Source organism: Mobula birostris, chromosome 23, assembly GCF_030028105.1.
Source record: "Mobula birostris isolate sMobBir1 chromosome 23, sMobBir1.hap1, whole genome shotgun sequence".
Classification (NCBI taxonomy): domain Eukaryota; kingdom Metazoa; phylum Chordata; class Chondrichthyes; order Myliobatiformes; family Myliobatidae; genus Mobula; species Mobula birostris.
In genome coordinates, this window is record NC_092392.1 from 7,031,519 (window position 1) to 7,051,915 (window position 20,397).

General features: G+C 41.2%; 1 protein-coding gene across 1 annotated transcript in view; it reads left to right on the forward strand.

Annotated features, from left to right (window-relative positions):
- Nucleotides 1-2,792: 2,792 nt before the first annotated feature.
- Nucleotides 2,793-20,397, forward strand: part of snd1 (staphylococcal nuclease and tudor domain containing 1) — a 919,733-nt gene continuing 902,128 nt past the window's right edge. The window contains exons 1-2 of the mRNA XM_072241822.1: nucleotides 2,793-2,912; nucleotides 15,635-15,784. Coding sequence (XP_072097923.1) covers nucleotides 2,832-2,912; nucleotides 15,635-15,784 — 231 coding nt within the window. The 5' untranslated portion in view covers nucleotides 2,793-2,831. The remainder of the gene's footprint in view (nucleotides 2,913-15,634; nucleotides 15,785-20,397) is intronic.

The window sequence follows — 20,397 nt, forward strand, 5'->3', positions numbered from 1 at the left end:
TTCTTCGAGCTAGGACTAGTGACAATGTAGGAGGCCACAAATAGATAGTCAGAGAGGAAGTGGAATGGAGTACTAAAGTCTCAGGCAATGCAAGTTCAGCATCATCCCTCTGGACTAAATACCGGTGTTCTTCTAAATGATCACCCAGTCTGAGTTTGGTTTCTCCAGCAGAGAGGGGGCCATATTATGAAATTCTGTTGACTGGTACTAAAAATCCCTTTCACTTATCATCCTTGAGCTTATTAAACCTTCATTTAAAAATTCTTGCCTTTGTTTTTAAATCCCTAAATGATCTTGCTCCTCCCCATCCCTCTTATCTCCTCAAAATCTGAGAGATGTTGGGGCATTGCTGTGCCAAGATAATATTCAAGGTATACTTTTCCCCATAGTTACCTTTTACTTTAGTTTTATCCAAGTTCTTCATTGCCGTATTCAGAAGCAACCCTGCTACCAAAACAGTTATTCACAGCTTTTCTCTGAATTCAGCATATTTGGATCAAGGTTTGGAATTCAGTGTTTCTGGCAAATTTAAACTGAATATTATTAAGTATGTTTTTGCTAGGTGACACCTAATTGCATAATTGGTGGCAACTTTCATCATTTTGCTGATGATTGAGAGGGAATGAGTGATTTGGATTGGGTTGCAGTGATAACAACTTGATGCTTAATGTCACCAAAACCAAGGAGATGATCGTCGATTTCAGACGGTCTCAGCCTGAGCACACACTCCTCAGCATCAGCGGCTCCACAGTGGAGAGAGTGGAAAACATCAAGTTCCTTGGGGTGCAGATCTCGGACAATCTCACCTGGTCCAGGAACACCACTGGGATTGTGAAACGGGCCCAGCAGAGATTGCACTTTCTGAGGAAGCTTAAACAAGCATCACTCCCCACTAACATCTTAACTACGTTCTACAGAGGCGCAGTTGAGAGTGTGCTGACCTTTTGCATCACAGCCTGGTACTCCAGCTGCAGTGCTGTCGACAAAAAAGCCTTGCAGAGGGTGGTTAGGGGAGCAGAGAAGGTTATCGGGGTCTCCCTACCTTCTGTCCAAGACCTCTTTCAGAGTCGATGCCTCCAGAAGACACGGTACATCATTAAAGACCCCTCACACCCTCTCCATGAACTGTTTGTTCTTCTGCCATCAGACAAACGTTACAGGAGCATCAAAACTAAAACCACAAGGCTACTAAACAGCTTCCTCCCACAGGCAGTCAGACCGCTAAATAGCTGCTCTACCTGACTCTGCTTTGGACTCTTTTAACTTGCACTGGACATTTATAACTTGATTTTAACTGACATGTGGCTGTTGTGTTTTACTATTTATTGTTATGTTTATTATTTAGTCTTGCGTTTGTTATGTTATGATTGCACTGCTCCTGGGAAACGCTGTATCATTCTGCCCTGCAGAGCTGATGTACGGTTAGGATGACAATGAAGTTCTTTGAATCTTTGTATTTCTCCTGTTTCTGACCACAATTGCTCTGCTTTTCCTCTTCGCCCTACCCTGGTCTCATGCAGGTGGGCCTTCCACAGTTCAATACACTCTGCTTCTGACTAGTAGCTTGCATGGACTACCAATTCATGAGCCAGATGAGTGTTGGGAACTCCTACAAAATCAACTGGTCTTTCTTTTCTGTCTCAGTCATCTATTCCTTCTCTGACTGCATATTCTTAAGTAGATGAACGATCACCTCACATCGCTCTTAGCAGTACAGATGCACAACAGTGATTGCACCCACAGCTCAAGCTGAGCAACGTATTGCTCGAAGTGACACTTCTTGCACATGGGAGTTCCTGTATGGCAAAGAAAATGCACCCCATGTTTCTGAGCTACTTTGCTATTTCTCTAAATGGCAAAATGAGCTTGAAAACTTAGTAAAGCTAAGGACATGCACTCATGAATCAAATGCAAGTGAGAATATGTTATATCTGCTGTAGTTATTCTTAAGAGTCGTGTGTTGAGGTGGAGGATGTGGATATTGATCTTAATGAATATTTTGTGACCATTTGCACAAAAGGAAGGGAAGAATGCTAATGTTACAATTAAAGCAATGTTGCATGAAAGTAGTAAAATCTTGAAAGTAGAAAAATCACCAGACCCAGATGAAATATGTCTCAGACGTCTAAAGAAGAAGGAGATTGTAGATTGACTGCAATTCGTCAAGCCTCTCTGACTGCAAGTATGGCAGCTGGAGACTGGAGGGCTGCTAACATTGTGCCGCTGTTCAAGAAGGAACAGATAAAACAAATTAGTCAATTTAGTAATGTATATATATAGACTTGAATTAGAATGATTCCTTTATCTGAGAGCTGCACAGTTGCTTGGTTATATTCCACACAGAGTTTGACCGATTTCCCGATATTGCGGAAATCAATGGCGAGAAACATTGAGGTAAAAGATTGGCCAAAATCTTACTCAAGGACCGAAAGGCTACTTAAATACTCAATGCCAATTTACATCTTTACACTGAAGCTGAAGGGAAAGGACTTGAACCCTTAACCTTTCGACTCTGGGAAGTGACTGATTCCGAATGACGTGACTAATACTCAGAACAGTTAGTTAGGTCACGAACGATAGCGAGAGAACATAACAAGAAAACCGGCCACCGACACGCACATGCTCACTGCACCCCGTGAGATTGAGCTGACGTGTCCTAGGCCTCCCCGAGTCCGGTAACCCGGAAAGGGTTGCCGTGGTAACCATGACGTGTCCCACCCTTCAGTCCCCGTTGCCTCTGGCTCCCACCCCGGAAACAGTCACTCGGAGTCGCGTGCTGCGCGCCCCTGGGCTTTCTTTTTCCGGTTCACTCACAGCTCGGTTCAGGCACGATGGCGACAGCAGCAGCTACTTCTTCTCAAGCGCAGTCAGCAGCTCCGGCCCTTCCGCTCCAGCGAGGGATCGTCAAGCTGGTGAGGTGCCGGCATCGATCGTGGGTTGGAAGGCAGGAGCAGCGTGCAATCTAAAAGTCATGTTGCTGGTTTGGGAAGATCGGTGTTTTTTGGAGGGAGGGTGTAGTTTGACAAAGAGTCAAAGGTTGGAAGTGGGTGGCGAAGAGCAAGAAATAACAAGCTGTGGAAGTTTATCCTCTTCCTGAACTGAGACCGCCGAAATAAAACTTTATTTGAGCAGTTGCAATATCGGCGTCAACTCCGTAAACATTTGTTAGCCTGGAAAGTTCGGGGTTTCAGTTTGGGAGGGTTTGACAAGAGGTCAGGCAGTGTATTTTTTATTGGGAGAGATAGAGGGAACGATGTAAAGTGGTCAAGAAGTCTTGCAAGTAACTGTGTGCCCACGAACTCCAAACTTAGGTTTGGTCCGATCGATCAGTAGAGGGAGTCTTAAAGGGCTGTAAGTCGGGCAGCAGGAAATCCTATGGCGTCAGTGAGCTCAGCTCTGAGGTTTCCTCGTCTTGTCGAAAGGGTAACAGTGAAGCACGTCAGCCTTGGAGGGAGTGAATATGAATAAGCGAAAGGACTGAGGGCTGTTCCAAATAGATACACCAAATACGCGATGGAAACAAGGGAGTGCGTGTACGGCGTGACCGATCATCGAAAGTAACACGTTGTTCCTAAGGCGGGAGAAAGTTGCATGCTTCAATATTAGTTGTTCTTTTCAGCAAATGTACCCATCGTGGACGAGGGGGATTCATACCGTTTTGTTTTTCCAATAACTATAACCCATTAAAAACGCAAGCACATGTGCATTTTGATAGTTGCGCAGATGCTGACCTTGGATTGTGCTTTCGAAGTACTATAAATGTACTCACCCCCGGAATTATCAGTTACTTTTCTGCAAGGAGATTGGAACATTTAAGGATGTTGGTGAAATTAAGTGTATATCCTGCTTATGAAATGGTTCTGGTTAGTCGGGTCATACGTTGCATTGAAGGCTGGCTGCAGAATTAGTTAATACCACGTACAGAGCTGTTCCCTGTGGATCTCCATGTATGTATTCTTGTAAAAGTTTTCTTCATGCAGATTTTTTTAAAAGATTCACCAAGGTGAATCCAGAATTTGACCCTACTGCTGAAATAAAATCCATCTTAATATTTGTTAATTTTCTTTACTACTCAATACTGCTTTGCCTATTATTGGCAAACGTATTTCTGATAGGAACGTAGATAGAGGGTGGCAGGGTGCCGATGAAGGCATTTGGCAACTTGCTTTCATTAGTCAGGACATTGAGTAGAGGAGTTGAGGTGTCATTATTGCAACTGCTGCTGATTGAAGAGTCCACAGTTGGAGTATTGTGTGTAGTTTTGGTTGTTTAGCTATAGGAAGTTTGCCATTAAACTGAAAAAGGTGAATTCAGGTGGGTGTCACCAGAACTGGAGGGCTTTGATCTAACTTGCTCCCACATAGCGATGCAACTATAAAGAAAGCAGGACGGTAGCTGTATTTTATCAGGAGTTTGAGGAGATTTAGTTTGGCACCCAAAACACTTGGAAAATTTCTATACATCTACAGTGGAGAGCCTTCTGAGTGGCTGCATCACTGTCTGGTATGGCGGTGGGGGGGGGGGGGCGATGGCCACTGCACAGGATCGAAGTAGTCGACAGGGACTTTAAAAACTAGTCAGTTCCACCATGGGTACTAGCCTCCGTAGTATCCAAGATGTGTTCAGGGAGCGGTTCCTCAGAAAAGCAGCTTCCATCATCAAGGACCCCCTCCACCCAGGACATGCCCTCTCACTTTTACCACAGGAAGGAGGTAGAGGAGCCTGAAGGCACACTCAGTGATTCAGAAACGGTGCTTTCCTCTCTGCCATCTGATTTCTAAATGGACATTGAACCCATGAACACTTGCTCATACTTCTTTATTTCTGTTTTTTAATTTAACTATTTAATATGCATATGCTACCTGTAATTCAGATTTTCTATATTATGTATTGCATTGTACTGCTGCTACAAAGTTAACAAATTTCACGACATATTCCAGTGATATTAAACCTGATTCTGATTCATTGTCAGAAGTTTAGGAGGCTGAGGGTGGCTTCCTAGAGGAAAAAAAAATCAAGAGGGGTATAGAAAAGCCAGTCTTTTTCCCCAGGATTGAAACTCAAGTACGTAGATTTCAGATGAAGAGAAAGACTTAAAAGACATTTAGATACATGGAAAAGATAGGAAAGATTTAGAGGAATGTAACCCAAATCTAGGCAAATGGGACTTGATTGTGGCCAAAATCCTTCTGTACATTACTGTCATTTACTTCGTACTTCCCTCTTTCATTTGACCTCCGGAAGCCCAACACCTCACTTGTGTACATTAAACTCCATGTCAAAGGGCTTGATTTGGTTCTGCATAACTCTGACTCTATTGAATGATGCAGAATCTAGTATGATATTCTTCAGCTTAACAGTGTTCCAATGCCAATTGAAGAAAGGATTGACTCTTATACAAAATGTTTGTCTTGCGAGCCTCATGTCAGTTGTAGTGTTGTAGCATTATTGGATGATATTCTTGGGATCGGATTTAATTGCATCTGGAGTACGATAGACTTATTGCTGGTAACATGGCTTTGTGTGGGGCAAGTTGTATCTTACAAACTTGATTGAGTGTTTGAGGGGGTGATGATTGAGGATAGAAACTTTGATAAAGAGTTTGACAAGTTGGCTTATGGTACAGGCCCTTCCAGCCCACCAGCAAAATACCTGTTTAACCCTGGCCTAATCACTGGACAATTTACAATGACCAGTTAGCCTACCAACTGGTACATCATTGGACTGTGGGAGGAAGCTTGAGCACCCGGAGGAAACCCAAGTGTTCACGGGGAGGAATGTACAAATTCCTTACAGATCGAAAGTCAGAATTGAACTGTGAACTCCACCCCCAAGCTGTATAGTGTCGAGTTGTTACGCTCCCATGGCATCCCATTTAGCATAGGTGTAGTATTAAAGTTTGTGGTTATTCCTGAGTTGATAGCCAGCCTCATTTGAGGAGGTGCAGTACTATTGCATCTAAATCTTTCAATGTCGCTGGGTGGAAGGTTTCAAAGGTACATTTAATGTCAGAAATGTATGCAATATACATCCTGAAATGCTTTTTCTTCGCGATCATCCACGAAAACAGATGGTATAAGATCTTTGAAATACTTGTTTTAAAATATATTTTCTTGGTGACTTTTCAAGTCTGTGAGTTTATTGTGGTAGGTTAGGATCAGTGACCAATACATTAAATGTACAAGCGTGGGTAGCCTTTGTCACTGGCCTCATTTCAGCAGATTTAAACAAATGTAGCTGATCTCACTTACTGGAAATTAGGAATTAAATTGGAGGTCTTTTTGTGCCTTATTGTAAAAGTCAATGTGTAGAATCACTGAAGAGTGAGATTGTTCATAAATAAAAGTAAAGGTGTTTTGTTACAAAGTCAGAATCAGGTTTATTATCACTGCCATATTAACTAAATGTAATAAGAGGAATTAATAGTTAAACCTGATGAAGATGTGTTACCTTGCTTCTTTGGGCTTTAGAGAAGGTGGGTTCAGAGAGTTAGGATGCATGGATTATCATGGTTCTGAAATCCCTATATTTGAAAATTGTTCCTGTTGATCAAAAGGTGCCAAAGTTGTTTCCTTGGTGAGGAATAAAGAGTCAGCATTTCAGACAGACTCTTCATCAGGAATGGAAAGGACGGGAGAAGAATCCAAAATAAAATGCTGGTGGGGAGGTGGGAGGGAGTACAAGCTGGAACATGATAGGTGAAGCCAGGTGAAGGGGAAGGTAGGTGGGGGGGGGAGGGGATGAAGTGAGAGGCTGGGAGGTGATAGGTAATGGGCTGAGAAAGGGGGAATCTGATAGGAGAGGTGAGTACTCCATGGGAGAAAGTGAAGGAGGAGGGGGCCCCAGAGGGAATTGATAGGCAGGTGAGGAGAAGGTGTGAGAGGGGAACCAGGATGGAAAAGGAGTGAAGGGAGAGAAATTACTGGAAGTTGGAGAAATCAATGTCCATGTCATCAGGTTGAAGGCTACCCAGATGGATTGGGAGGTGTTGCTCCTCTTGCATGAGTGCGCCCTCATTGTAGAGTAGAGGCCATGAACTCCCATGTCTGAATGGGAATGGGGAGTGGAATTAAAATAGTTGGCCATTGAGAAGCCTTCCTGTTGCTGATGGAGCAAAGTTGCTTAAACTGGTCCCCCAATCTATGTCAGATCTCAAACTTTAGAGGTCGCAGTGGGGTACAGTAGATGAATCTGAGCAATACACAAAATGCTGGAGGAACTCAGCAGGCCAGGCAGCATCTGTGGGGGAAAAAATACTGTCGAGGATTTGGGCTGAAATTCTTTGCAGGACTCTGACAGACTTGTAGGTGAAGTTTTGCCTCTACTGGAAGAACTATTTGTGGCCGTTGAACAGTGATGAGTAAGGATTCCAGCTTATTCTGCTCTTCCTTTGCCACCATTCAGGGCCTCAAACAGAATACATGCATTCTAAGTACTAGTCGAACAAAGCTTGACACCTCTGTTCGACAACACTTTGCTGAGTCCTACCTTGGTCATACTTCCCAAAATACAACACCTTGCACTTAACTGGATTGAATGCTACTTGCCGTTCCTCAGCTCACTTACCTAGCTGATGAAGAGACCGCTGTGATTTTTGATAACTATGTTCATTGTCTACAATACCTCTGATTTTAGTGTAATCTGCAACCGTGTCTTGTATTTTCTCATCCAAATTGTTTACATGGATGATGAACAGTGCTGGGATCTACATTGATTCTCTTGGCACAGGCTTCTAATTATTTATCCACTTAGCTAGTTCTTCCTGGATCCCATGGGAAATAATTTTCCAGACAAGCTATCCTTTTTCAAATGCCATTTAGACAATGCACCCGTTTCCTCTTGGATCTTTTGGAAGGCTTGTGCAGAAGTAGCAGGGGCTCTGGTAAAGTTATTTAAAATGTCCTAGTCATGGGTGAGGTGCCAGAGGACTGGAGGATAGCTAATGTTCTGTTGTTCAAAAAATGTTTCTAAAATAAGATAGGAAATTATAGGCCAGTGAGCCTGACATGACTAATTGGTAAATTATTGGAAAATTTTCTAAGGGACTGGCTATAGTATATCAGTATTTGGATAGCCAGGGCCTGATTAGCAATAGTCAACATGGCTTTGTGCATGGGAGGTCATGTCTAACCAATTTTCTCGAGACTTTTGAGAAGGAAACTGATGAAGGGAAGGCAGTGGATGTTGTCTGTGTGGACTTCAGCAAGGCCTTTGACAAAATCCTGACTGGGAGGCTTGTCAAGAAGGTTCAGTGGCTTGGAACTTGGGATCAGATAGTAAATTGGATTTGACATTGGCTTGGCGAGAGAAATCAGAGAGTGATAGTAGATGGTTGCCTCCCTGACTGAAGGGGCTAGTGGTGAACTGCAGGGATCTATCAGCTGGAAAAAATGGGCTGAAAAAATAGCAGATGGAATTTAATGCAGACAAGCGAGAGGTGTGGCACTTTGCGAGGACCAGCCTTGGCAGGTCTTACACGGTGAGTGGTAGGGTACTGAGGAGTGTGGTAGAACAGGGGGATCTGAAAATATAGAACCATAATTCCTTGAAAGTGGTTTTATAGATAGACAGGGTTGTAAAGAAAGCTTTTGGCACATTGGCCTTCATAAATCAATGTATTGAGTATAGGAGGTGGGATGTTATGTTGAAGTTGTATGGGATGTTGGTGAGGCCTAATGTGGAGTATTGTGCAGTTTTGGGTCACCTGCCTAAAGGAAAGATTTAAAAAGTGTAGAGAAATTTTATAAGGATATTACTGGGACTTAAAACCTGAAATATATTGGAAGGTTGAATAGTTAGGACTTTATTCCCAGGGGTGTCAGAGAATGAGGGGTGATTTTTTTTTTTCAGATTATGAGAACACTCAGTTCTCTTTTATTGTCATTTAGAAATGCATACATGCATTAAGAAATGATACAATGTTTCTCCAGAGTGATATCACAGAAAACAGGATAAACCAAAGACTAACACTGACAGAACCACATAATTATAACATATAGTTACAGCAGTGCAAAGCAATACCATAATTTGATGAAGAACAAACCATGGGCACGGTAAATAAAGTCTCAAAAGTCCCCGAGTCCCCGATAGCAGGCAGCAAAAGGGAGAAACTCCCTGCCATAAACCTCCAGGCACTGTCAAGTTGCCGATGCCTTGGAAGCAGCCGACACTCAGTCCATCCATCCGAAAACTTCGAGCTTCCGACCACCCTCTCCGATACAGCCTCCTGAGCGCCATCCTCTGCTGAGCGCCTTCAACCTCTCCCCGGTTGCTGAAACACGCAAAGCCGAGGATTTTGGGGCCTTCAGCTCCGGAGATTCCGGTTACCACACAGTGGTAGCGGCAGCAAAGTGGGCATTTCATAGAGGTATACAAAATTATGTGGGGTGTAAAAAAGGTAAACTAGCAGGCTTTTTCCACTGAGATTGAATGAGCTGCCAGTGGAGGTGATAGATGTTGGTTTGATTTTAATTTTTAAGAGAAATTTGGGTTACCATATAGATGGTAGGTTTTTGGAGGGCTATGGTCCAGGTGTGGGTCAATGGGGATTGGTAGTATAACAGTTTGGCGTAGACTGGATGGACCAAAGGCCTGTTTCTGTGCTATATTACTATGACTGTGTTTTGCGCCCTGTCCACATCTGTTCTCTTCGAAAACTTCCAGATTTGTAAGACGTAGTTTGTGCTGATGATTCCTATTCAGTCCTGGTCTATGCAAGTGCCGGTTGATCCTGACATTTGGAATCACCTGCAGTAATTAACTACCACTGATGTCAGGCTTACCTGGCTAGGCTTTGCTGCTCTTCTTAAAATCATGGTTGAACATTAGACATCCTTCATTCTTCTGGAGCTTCACCTGTGGCTAAAGATGAAACAAATATATTTGTAAGAACTTCCATAGTTTTCTTCCCTTGATTCCCACAAGGTCTAGGAATACACTTGATTAGACTTTTTTAATCTGCTTTAAGATCACCATACATCCTTGGAATCAAAATTAAGTCTGTCACTGACTGTGTCCTGAAATTTGTTGTTTTGCAGCAATTTTACTCTTCGGTAATTTGTATTTGGTCCAAGGCATCACAACTTATTTGCTTCAATTCCTTAGCTTCCATGATTTTCATAGTAAAACCTAATGAGAAATATTCATTAAAACTCTCCTCTGGGTCTACAAATGGGCTCCAATGTGCTAACAACTTTTCAGAGCGTATTCCAGATGTGGCCTCTCTGGGGCCTATATTCCTGAAGCATATCCTCTCAGATTTGGATTCACAATAAAACATTCAGTAAGCTAATTTGCCACACTGAACGACATTTTATGATTCATGCAACAGATCCCTCTGAAATTTCTCACCATTTAGATAAACTGCTGCCTTTTATTTTTACTGTGAAAGCAAACCATTTTCACATTTTTGCAGATCCGTTTGCAAATCATTGCCCACTCTAACCTAACTACAACTTTTTGTAGCTTCTTTGTTCTCCTTACTGTCTGCTTTTCTACTTGATATGGGTGCTAAATTTGCTGATGACGTCTTTGTCTCAAGTTATTTGTGTAAATTAGTAAAACGTTGAGATCTTGGAGATCATTCCTGTGGCCAGTTACTTGCCAACAAGAAGTAAACCGGATTGTCTGCTGTTTTTTGTGAGCCAGCCAATCTTCAGAATACATTATACCACTTCCTACACAACGAACTTTCATTTTCTGAAATAACTTTTGATGTGGCCCTTTATCTAATACTTTTTGAAATCTTATTACATATACTGGTTTTCCTTTATCCACAGCACATGTGACTGTTGAAAAGAACTCGAACAAATTGGTTAATCATGACTTCCTTTTCACAAAATCACATTAGCTTTGTCATGAATCCTTTGAGGGGCCTGCTATAACTTCAGTAATAACCTTAAATTAAGATAAATTTGAGCAGGATTAAATTGATTCCTTGAAATAAGTAATCAATTTAATCCCACTCAAATTTATACCTTCTCTGACATTTATAAGATCATGGTTGATGTTCAACCGGGGTATCGTTTTCTTGCACAAATCCTTGACCTATTAATCAGTAAAGATTTTTTACATTCTTTCTTGAATGTACTTTGTGACTAAGTCTCTAAACCCCTCTAAGGAGGAGAAATGGAAAGATTCTACTGGGTGAAGAAATGTCTTCTCTCTTTTTTTAACGGCTGGCTCTTTATTTGTGAGAGTAATCCCTTATTCTGGACACCCCAGCTATGTGAAGCATCATCTCTGTATTTATCTTGCCAAGCCCTGCATGAAATTGTCTGTTTCAATAAATTCCCTCCTCATTCTCAAGACTCGTTGTTTCTGAAGCATTCTAGTGAATCTTGTCTACTTGTTTTGTCTTAAGTATATCTTTCCTTGAGTAAGGAGACCAGACTTGCACACAATATTCCCATGTAGTTGGAGCTGGATGTTTTTCTCTGGAACTCAGATCTTTTTACAATAAAGGGTGACATAGAACATAGAAATCTACGGCATATTACAAGCCCTTTGGCCCACAGTGTTGAGGCGACCATGACATACTGTTCACGTTACTTTTTTTAGCGTGTCGCACCAGACAGTCAGCCATTCTTGTCTGGCACGTGGTGTCAGGATTGGTCTCCTTTTGGATTAACCGGGTCACGATGTGAACGTTCCTGACTGGATCCTTTTCTTTTGAGGTTGAGTGGCTAGCTTGACGCTCAACCCGGCACGGATTGAAAGCGTGCTCGGGGGGTGGCCTGACTTGGATTTAACTCTGGAACCTTCGCTTTGGAGTCTGGCGCTGATGCCATTGCGCCACCAGCTGGCTTCACATTACTAATTGCTTTCAGTACTTGCATATTATCTTCCAGTGATTTGTATACAAGGCTACCTAGGTCCCCTGATTGCCAGCATCTTTCAAACTATTCAGTTACTGCTTTTGAATATTTCTTTCTACTTGAAGTGGATGACCTCTTATTCTTCTATGTAGTATTCCTTCTGCCATGTTTTGCTCATTCTTACTGAGCCTGTTCACAGAGCCATGCTGTCACCCAATTTTGTGCAGTCAAAAACTTTAATAACTTGATCCTCCCATCGACAGATAAGGATAAGTATGGTCTTTGCAGGTGATAATTGAAGCATGGTAAATTATGAAAGTATTGCATAGGAACCAGAGTTAATTGGGAGCTGTAGTTTGTGTACGTCCACATTTGACGTGGAATACAGGACGAGTATCTCCAGTAAGAAGAGCGGCAAGGCTAGGGGACCTTGGATGTTGAGAAGCTGATGAATTTAGTCAAGAAGATAAAGAAGCGTACGTAAGACTAGGAAGCTAAAATCACACTAGAGAATTGTAAAGGAGTTTGAAAAGAACTCAAAAAGGGAATTAGGTGAGCCAGGAGGGGCCATGAAAAATCCTTGACAAGTTGAATTAAAAGGAAATGCCAAGACTTTTGATATATAAAGAGCAAGAGGATAACTAGAGAGTGGGTAGGACAACTTGAGGATAAAAGAGGGAACATATTTACCATGGAGAAGGGTGTAGAGAATAGGGAGATCAGTGTGGAACATGCTAATTTGCTGGGGCATTTTGAGATAAGAAGCAATAACTTTAGATCTCATAAATAATAAGATGGATTAATCCCCAGGACCTGAAACCCCAGATTATTGAGTGAGACTAGATGAGATTGCTGGGGCCTTGACTGATATTGTGATGTCTTCTCTAGCCACAGGCAAGGGCCAGGAGGATTGGCGAGTAGGTAATGTTCTGTTATTCAAGTTTCAAGGTTCATTTTATTGTCAAAGTGTACGTGTACAATACAATTCTGATATTTGTCTTCTTCAGATAGCAATGCAATACACATGAAAAAATAAAATAAACAAAACTCGCAGACCCCAGAAAAATAATAGCAACAATAACAATCCCTGACCCCCACCACCACAGGAAAAAAAAACAATCCCTGACTCTCCTCCCCGTAGAAAAAGAGCAGCAATAATAAGAATCCTTGACCCCCCCCCCACAGAAAAAAACACAGCAACAATACCAATCCTGACCCCCTCCCCTAGAGGAAAAACGGCAACAATGCTCAGTCAAAAAAGACGGAGACAATAGCAACACATCCCAAACCCCTCCCTTGCAGGAAAAAAAACAGTAACCAACCCCCTCGCAAAAAAAAGAACAGCAATAGTGGCATCAAAATCCCCTTATCCCCCCCACCCATACACAAAGAAGTTAGAGATCAGCCACCTGGCAATTGACCATAAGAAAGAAAATGCTGATAAATCGAAGGAGGCCAATCTAAAGTACAATCCAATCACAAATCTCAGAACATCGAACTGATTCAGAACTCACAACTAGTCTGAGTGGTGGCTTCCATTGGGAGCCGTCACTGACTCTCTGGCGTCATTGGGTGTGCTCATTGACTGGGTTCGAAAACCTTCATCTCAATGCTTTAGTCTTCCTCGCTGCTTCAGGATCGAGTTGTTCATGACCCCACGTCCCATCTTTGGTCCTTTCCACAAGTCAGCCTGTGCTCCCGGTTCCCTTCGGGTTCTTGTCTCTGATCTCCATGAGGCAGCCCTCCGGGCACAACATAATGCTGGATCCCTCAATCGAGACCCAAACTGTTCATCACTGGCACCAACAGTCTCTGCAACACAACACAAAAAAAACAATCAGAAGGCATAGAAAAACTGAAGTAACTTAAAAGATTTGCTATTTGGAAGATGTTGCTCATGGAATTGTTGTTTACTGGTGCCATCTTGCCATTCAAAGAGGGAAATGGGATAATCCTGGAAATTATAAATGGTGGTTCTCACATCAGTGGTGGGAAAGATACTAAAGAAGATTCTAAGTAAGCAGATTTCCTTCTTATTTAGTGGCAATTAAATCACTTGCAGTTTTTTCAAACAATGAACATGGAAATGATATGTCTGCGTTTTCCCCAGCCTGGAGCTACAAATTCACAAATCCTAGTGGATGGCTTGTATTCATTATCTGGAATTGTCAGCAAACTTCTAAAAGTATGTAGGAATGGACCAGCATTTATGAGAAAAATACTGAATTGTAAATTTTTTTTCCCCTTCTCTTCCTGCCACTCCACTCACCACTTTTGGAAGGTGGAACAGTCTACATGTCATTGTTTCATTTCTACACAATTTATCCTATATCGTACATAATGAGTTTGAAAGTAGAGTGCAATGTGAAAATGAGAGCCATTTAGAAATTTACTAAGTTTTAGAGTTATATATGATGACAGGAAGCAGCGTCAATACAGTCGACAGTGCACAAGGATGGGGAGAGAGAGAGGGAGAGAAAAGGGAGAAATGAAGAGCCTGTGTAGAACTGAAACTGAGGTGTGTTCCATCTTTTCCACTGGGAGGTGGCATGCTTATACTATGGGTGTTTGCTTTTATTACACAGAAATTAAATCCCTCTTTGCAACTTCAAGGTTTTTTTGGTAAGTTGCTTTATTCTTGGGATTCAATCCCTTAAGTACCAGTAAAAAATGTCTTTTAAGCTTTTCGTGCCTATAAATCCTGCGTGTACCATGCGTATGTTTTCTATTTTTTGCATGTAAAAATGGCTGAAATCCAATTTCAGTAAGACCAATGAAATCCAATCTGGTGTTTAATGTTGGAAATTTCAGGCTGATGCAGGTTTGAAGAATTTTGATTAGTAACATGGTAATTATATTAGCAACGAATGTAATAGGTTAAATCTTGAGCTAAATTTCAATTTAAGTTCCCCCCCTTTTTTAAAAGCACTGCATTATATTGAAAAGATGATTTAATAATTGTGGATGCTACTGTTTTATCCAGTCAAAAGTACAGGTGCAACAGTAATGTGGTTAATTTTTAAAATTTTGGAATCATAAAGATAAATTAGAAATCATTTTGCAATCTGAAGAAGATAATTTGGTTGTTTATGTAGTGTTATCAATGCGTAAGTAATGAATGAACCCAAGGAAAGGAAGTCACTTCACTTTGGGGGAAGCATTGATATTCTTTCTACAGTTGAATATTTTATTGTGGGAAGTTGGGGGGCTTGAGTCAATGAATTGATTGTTTATCACTTAAAAGAAAAAGATGTATTCCTTTTTCTTTGTATGACTGTTGACTTGAAAAGCTACAAAAGCTTTTTGAACTCAAGGGCAGTTGTGTGTTATGGGATTAGGTAGGCAAGTAACATGACCTAATAGGTTATAAAATGGGAGAGCAGGCTCAAGGGGCTTATACACTTGTTCTTATGTATACATTTTCTACTTGATTACGTATTCTGCCATATACCTGAGCAATCATGTCAACTTGTGATGTAGAGTTCTGTCATGCTATATAGAGAACCATTAGAAGGTCGTTGAGCATGTAAAAATATTGATAATATGTTGTTTCTGTTTTGGGATCTCCATTCCTCCTGCTATTCTCATTAATCTGCTCTGCGCAACTTAACAAATATGAAACAACTTGCTTTTATCTAGTTGTGACATAGGTAAATGGCAGTGTTGGCAGATTTTAAAAAAAACATTTTTTTGTCGTCCTAACGATTTTCCTGTGGTGATTTTGACTTGAATAAATAAAGCTAAGGTATTGTTGTTCTTTTATTTCCTAAATGTGGGATCATAATAGGGTGATTTTTGGGTTTACTTTTGTTTCCCAGGTGCTTTCAGGTGGTGCAATCATTGTTCGTGGCCAGCCAAGAGGAGGTCCACCACCAGAACGGCAGATTAATTTAAGTAATATTCGTCCTGGTGCCTTGGCACGTCGTGTTGCTCCAAATCAGCCAGAGTCCAAGGAAACTCCTGATGAGGTGAGTGTGCTAGTTGGGGACAACGTTTAATCTCTTGTGTTATTAACAATGAGTAGAACAAGAAGCAGCATGTGTGCATTTTGAATGTCCTGACATTGTCAATTCAGGCAGTACAACGTTGACTGGAGGAGGCAGTTTGGGGTGGGGGAGAGAGCAGGGAGGAAGGAGCTGGATTAAGGTCCATCAGTTTAGTAGCTCCATTCAGCAGAAACTTAGTTCAAAGGTCAATAAAGATTATTCTGTTTTTGTATCTAAATATTATAATGCAAAATGAACAGTCTGTGGTAAAATATGTATTTTTAAACTTGTTCACTGAATATTTGTCGAATACTTGAATTATCCATTGAAAATCTGTTGAAATATTGAGAGATTGGGATTCAGTGAAAGAAGCTGAGGAGAGATTTGGTGGAAATATAAAGTTGTATTTATATTAAGTAGATAGTGGGAGGCAGTTCTATTTGGTAGAGGTTATAAAATAGAAAGAATTAAAAGTGATAGGAGGGAAGCTTTTGTACATTATATTGTTGGAATCTGGAGATGCCTGTGGGTACAATGGTTGCAGCTTCTATTGTGGTTTTTAAGGGATTGGATAAATGTATGGTGATAAGCTAGTTTGTGGATGAAGCAAGAGAACTTCATTAATACAGAGCTGCCATGGACATGTCAGGCGGAATGGTCTCCTTGCTGTTTCCATTGTCATCACATGAAATAGCAAGTGGGGGAATATATCATCATTATGTACTGTGCCGTATGACGTGAGCGATAATGGTCTGCTATCTGTCTTCCACCTGAGCTTATTCTTTTCTCTATCCGTGACCATGTTGATGTTTTTTTGGGCAAATTTTTCTGTAGAAGTGGTTTGCCATTGCCTTATACTGGGCAGTGTCTTTATAAAACGGGTGACCCCAGAATAAAGTATCAGTTCTCTTTGGGATTGTTTGCCCGGCATCAGTGGACACATAACCAGAAGTTACGATGTGCACAAGCTACTCGTAAAACCTTCACACCTGCACCCATGGGTTCATGTGACACTAATCAGGGGGGGATAAGCAGGTTCTGTACCTTGCCTCTAAGTATCTCTGTGAGTAATACAGAAATGTTTTTTTTTCAATGGCAACCCACCCTCCTAGGTTGTGCACCCAAGGTGTTGATGGTGGGAGTTTAAGGAATGGAAGTGCCATGGAGTGTCAGTGGAAGATGGTTAAAACTCATGAATTGGTAATGGCTTGGCAAATGGCACAGTGTAACTGTTGCATGCACTTCATGACCTGTATCTGAATGTTGCTCAGGTTTGCTACATGCACAGATAGACTCTGTCATTTTCAGAGATATGAAAGAAATTGAAAACTATGCATTCATCAGCAAATCTCTTTTTATTTGACTTTATGGGGGATGGTAAGCGATGAAACAGCTAAAGGTGGTTAGATCTGCTCAGTGATGCTGCAGTGATTTCCTAAGGCTGGGAAATTTAACCGCCAGCAACTATAGCTAGTATCTTTGCTCAAGAATATTTCATGTCTTTGAGTTAATTTACCTTAATGGCCTTAGACTTGGATAACCTTCAAAGTAAAATATCGCATCAAAAAGCTCAGTGAGGAGAGAACTGGGGAGTAAGTGTTGCTTGGTAACAGTATTGGTGAAACTTTTAATCACTTCAATGAAGAAATATGGCAGTAATTAGCTAACTTTGTCCTGGTCTTTTGTGGGCAAGACCTAGAAGGAAAGTTTCCATGTTGCTTGGTAGTTGCCAAACTATATTGAAACAGCTTGGATAATAGCACAGCTGGTTCTGGATCATGAGTATATGCACCTTTAGCTGAGATGACTTCTTTAACTTCTGTTCTTTTGCAAGGTGTTGACTAGAGCTAGCCTCTACCCCACCTCTTCGATTGGAGATGTTCCCTTTGTTCTATCATTCTTTCCCAGCCTAAAAATATCATTTTTTTCCTTTACTGTATATCCTGCCAAATGTTTCCAACATTTTATGACTTAATTACGGCTGGGATTTTGTCTGGTTGCTCAGCCTGCTGTACTTAGTGCTCTGAGCTGTTTCTTGGTGTTATGTGGAGTGAATTCAGTTGACTGAGAAATGGTTGCTGTGATGGGGGTATCTGAGAAAGTGACTGGGATGATCAGTCTGGAATTATGATTGAATATGGTGGACATACTTAAAATTATTTTTGTATTTGCATGCTAGCCTCATTGATAGGACAGTTTTTTACAGTTGGTACCTTCCATTATCTGCTGATTTGCCTATTACTATCAGTATTGCAGCATAGCAGGACTGCAGTGGTTACTCCAGCTTATGCTGTCTGATAGAAGCTTCAGTAGGTGAATTTGAGAGGATGAAGTCGATTTGGTTTATCACTTGTTGCAGAGCCATTCTGGTTATTACCCTTCAGGACTTGGCTAGCTCAGCTGATGTTTAAGCTGGTATGCCATTTACTGATGGAGAATGAAGTCCTCCACTCAGTATACAGTGTTTATGCTGCTTTGTAAAACATGTCTAAAGAAATACAAGGAGGAGATTAATTCATCATTTGAATAACTTCTTGCCCACCATGTTTGACCTGACTCCATGAGGTCTTACAGTATCATTGCCTCATTACATTTCTGCGTACAAAATCACCATCTATGATGGGATTTGTCCTGTACTACTGGCCAGTCAAGACGTACACACAGCGGCTATTTTATGAGGTACACCCGCTCGTTAGTGCTAATATCTGAGTAGCCAATCATGTGGCAGCAACTCAATACATAAAAGCATGATGATCAAGTGGTTCAGTTGTTCAGTTCAAATATCAGAATGGGAAAAATGTGATCTAAGTGACTTTGACCATGGAATGATTGGTGCCAGATTTGATTTGAGTATCTCAGACTGCTGATGTCCTGAGATTTTGCAGTCGCCGTAGTTTACAGAGTGGTGCAAAAAAATTCCAGAGTGCCATTTTTTTGGGAGGGGGGGGGAATGTCTTGTTAATGAGAGAGATTAGAGGAGAATGGCCAGGCTGGTTCAAACTGATAGGGTGACAGTAACTCAAATAACCATGCTTTACAACAGTAGTGTACGGTGTTGTGCATTCATCTCTGAGTGCACAATATGTTGAACCTTGAAGTTGAGCTGTAGCGGTAGAACACACTGGGGGTTTGACTCCTGTACCTAATAAAATGGCCACTGACTGTAGCCAGATAGTGATTCAAATTTGTTGTCATAGGCAGATGTACCTAGGATATAAATGTCATGAAAATTAGCTGCTTGCAGGAGCAGCCTGTAAATTATAGACATGACAAGCATGAATTACATTAATTTACATTAACACGAATTATACTGAACCTATATGACAAAATAAGCAAAAATAAACATGATGACATTAGTGCATGTTGAGTGAGATGTAGTCCAAGATAAAATTGGGATATTTCAGGTCAGTTCAAGAATCTAATGGCAATGGGTGAGGGGGGCAGAATGTGTGTGCTGTTGACCCTTGAATGTGGAGCTCCAGGCTCCTGTACCGCTGCCTGATGACAGCAATGATGGAGTCTGGAAGGAATGATTTGGGGTCCTTCAGTTGCTTGATAAGTCTGGACAGTTCTCATAATTTAGAAACTAATCTGTTTTCTTTTTTTTTTGCGTGTGCGATGTTGGTGGGGCAATGTCTTTTTCATGCCTTTACAAGATGCGGAGCGAGAGAGAGAGAGAGACTGTGTGGCACACCACTCCTCATGCAGACATTTCATAGTATTTTTCCCTTTATTTTACGAGGTCGTGTTGCGATCTCAGCACTCAACCTGGCACGGATGGAAAGCATACTCGGGAGTGGCCCCACCTGGGTTTGAACCTGGGAACCTCTGTTCCAGAGTCCGGCGCTGGTGTCATTGCGCCACCAGCCGGCCCGTGAAAGTAATCTATTTTCAAGTGGGCTTGCATGTCAACTGTGTTTGGGAGTGACTAACATTTTGAATTTGGAACCCAGGTTGAGTCCAGGTAGATTTGTTGTATTCTGTTTAAACACGTTGGCTTTGATGCAGCTGTTTCGGTAGGCAATAGAATCAACAGTATTTCTGTGGTTCTACAATTGCATGAAGAGCAGACTGGATAAGAATGGTATATTCCCACGATTCAGTATTTTCTTAAATCTTTTTTTTTGTAACTTACTCTTTATTGAAATTCAGCATCATATAAACATTTCCATAAGATGTATTTCAGATATGTACAAGTTTAAAAAAAAAATCACCCCCTACAACATAATCATTGATTTTTGAGAATAAAATCGGGCCTATGTGGAGTTATATAGTTAAACCATTTTTCCCAGTATGAATCAAATTGTTCCAATTTGTGATTGACAGATGCTGTTATCTTCTCCATTTTGTAAATGTCCATTGTAATTTCCATCCATGTGTTTAAAGTTGGGCTGTCCTGTGATAACTATTTCCTGGTAAGAGTCTTTTTACCAGCCACCAGCAGTATTGATTAAATATTTATCTCTTTTTAACCATTCTTGAGATATATACCCAAAGTATATGATCATGCTTTCTAAGGGTATTTCACATTTAAAAATGCCTTGTAGGGCATTATGTATCCCACTCCAATAGTCTTTGATAATGGAGCAATCCCA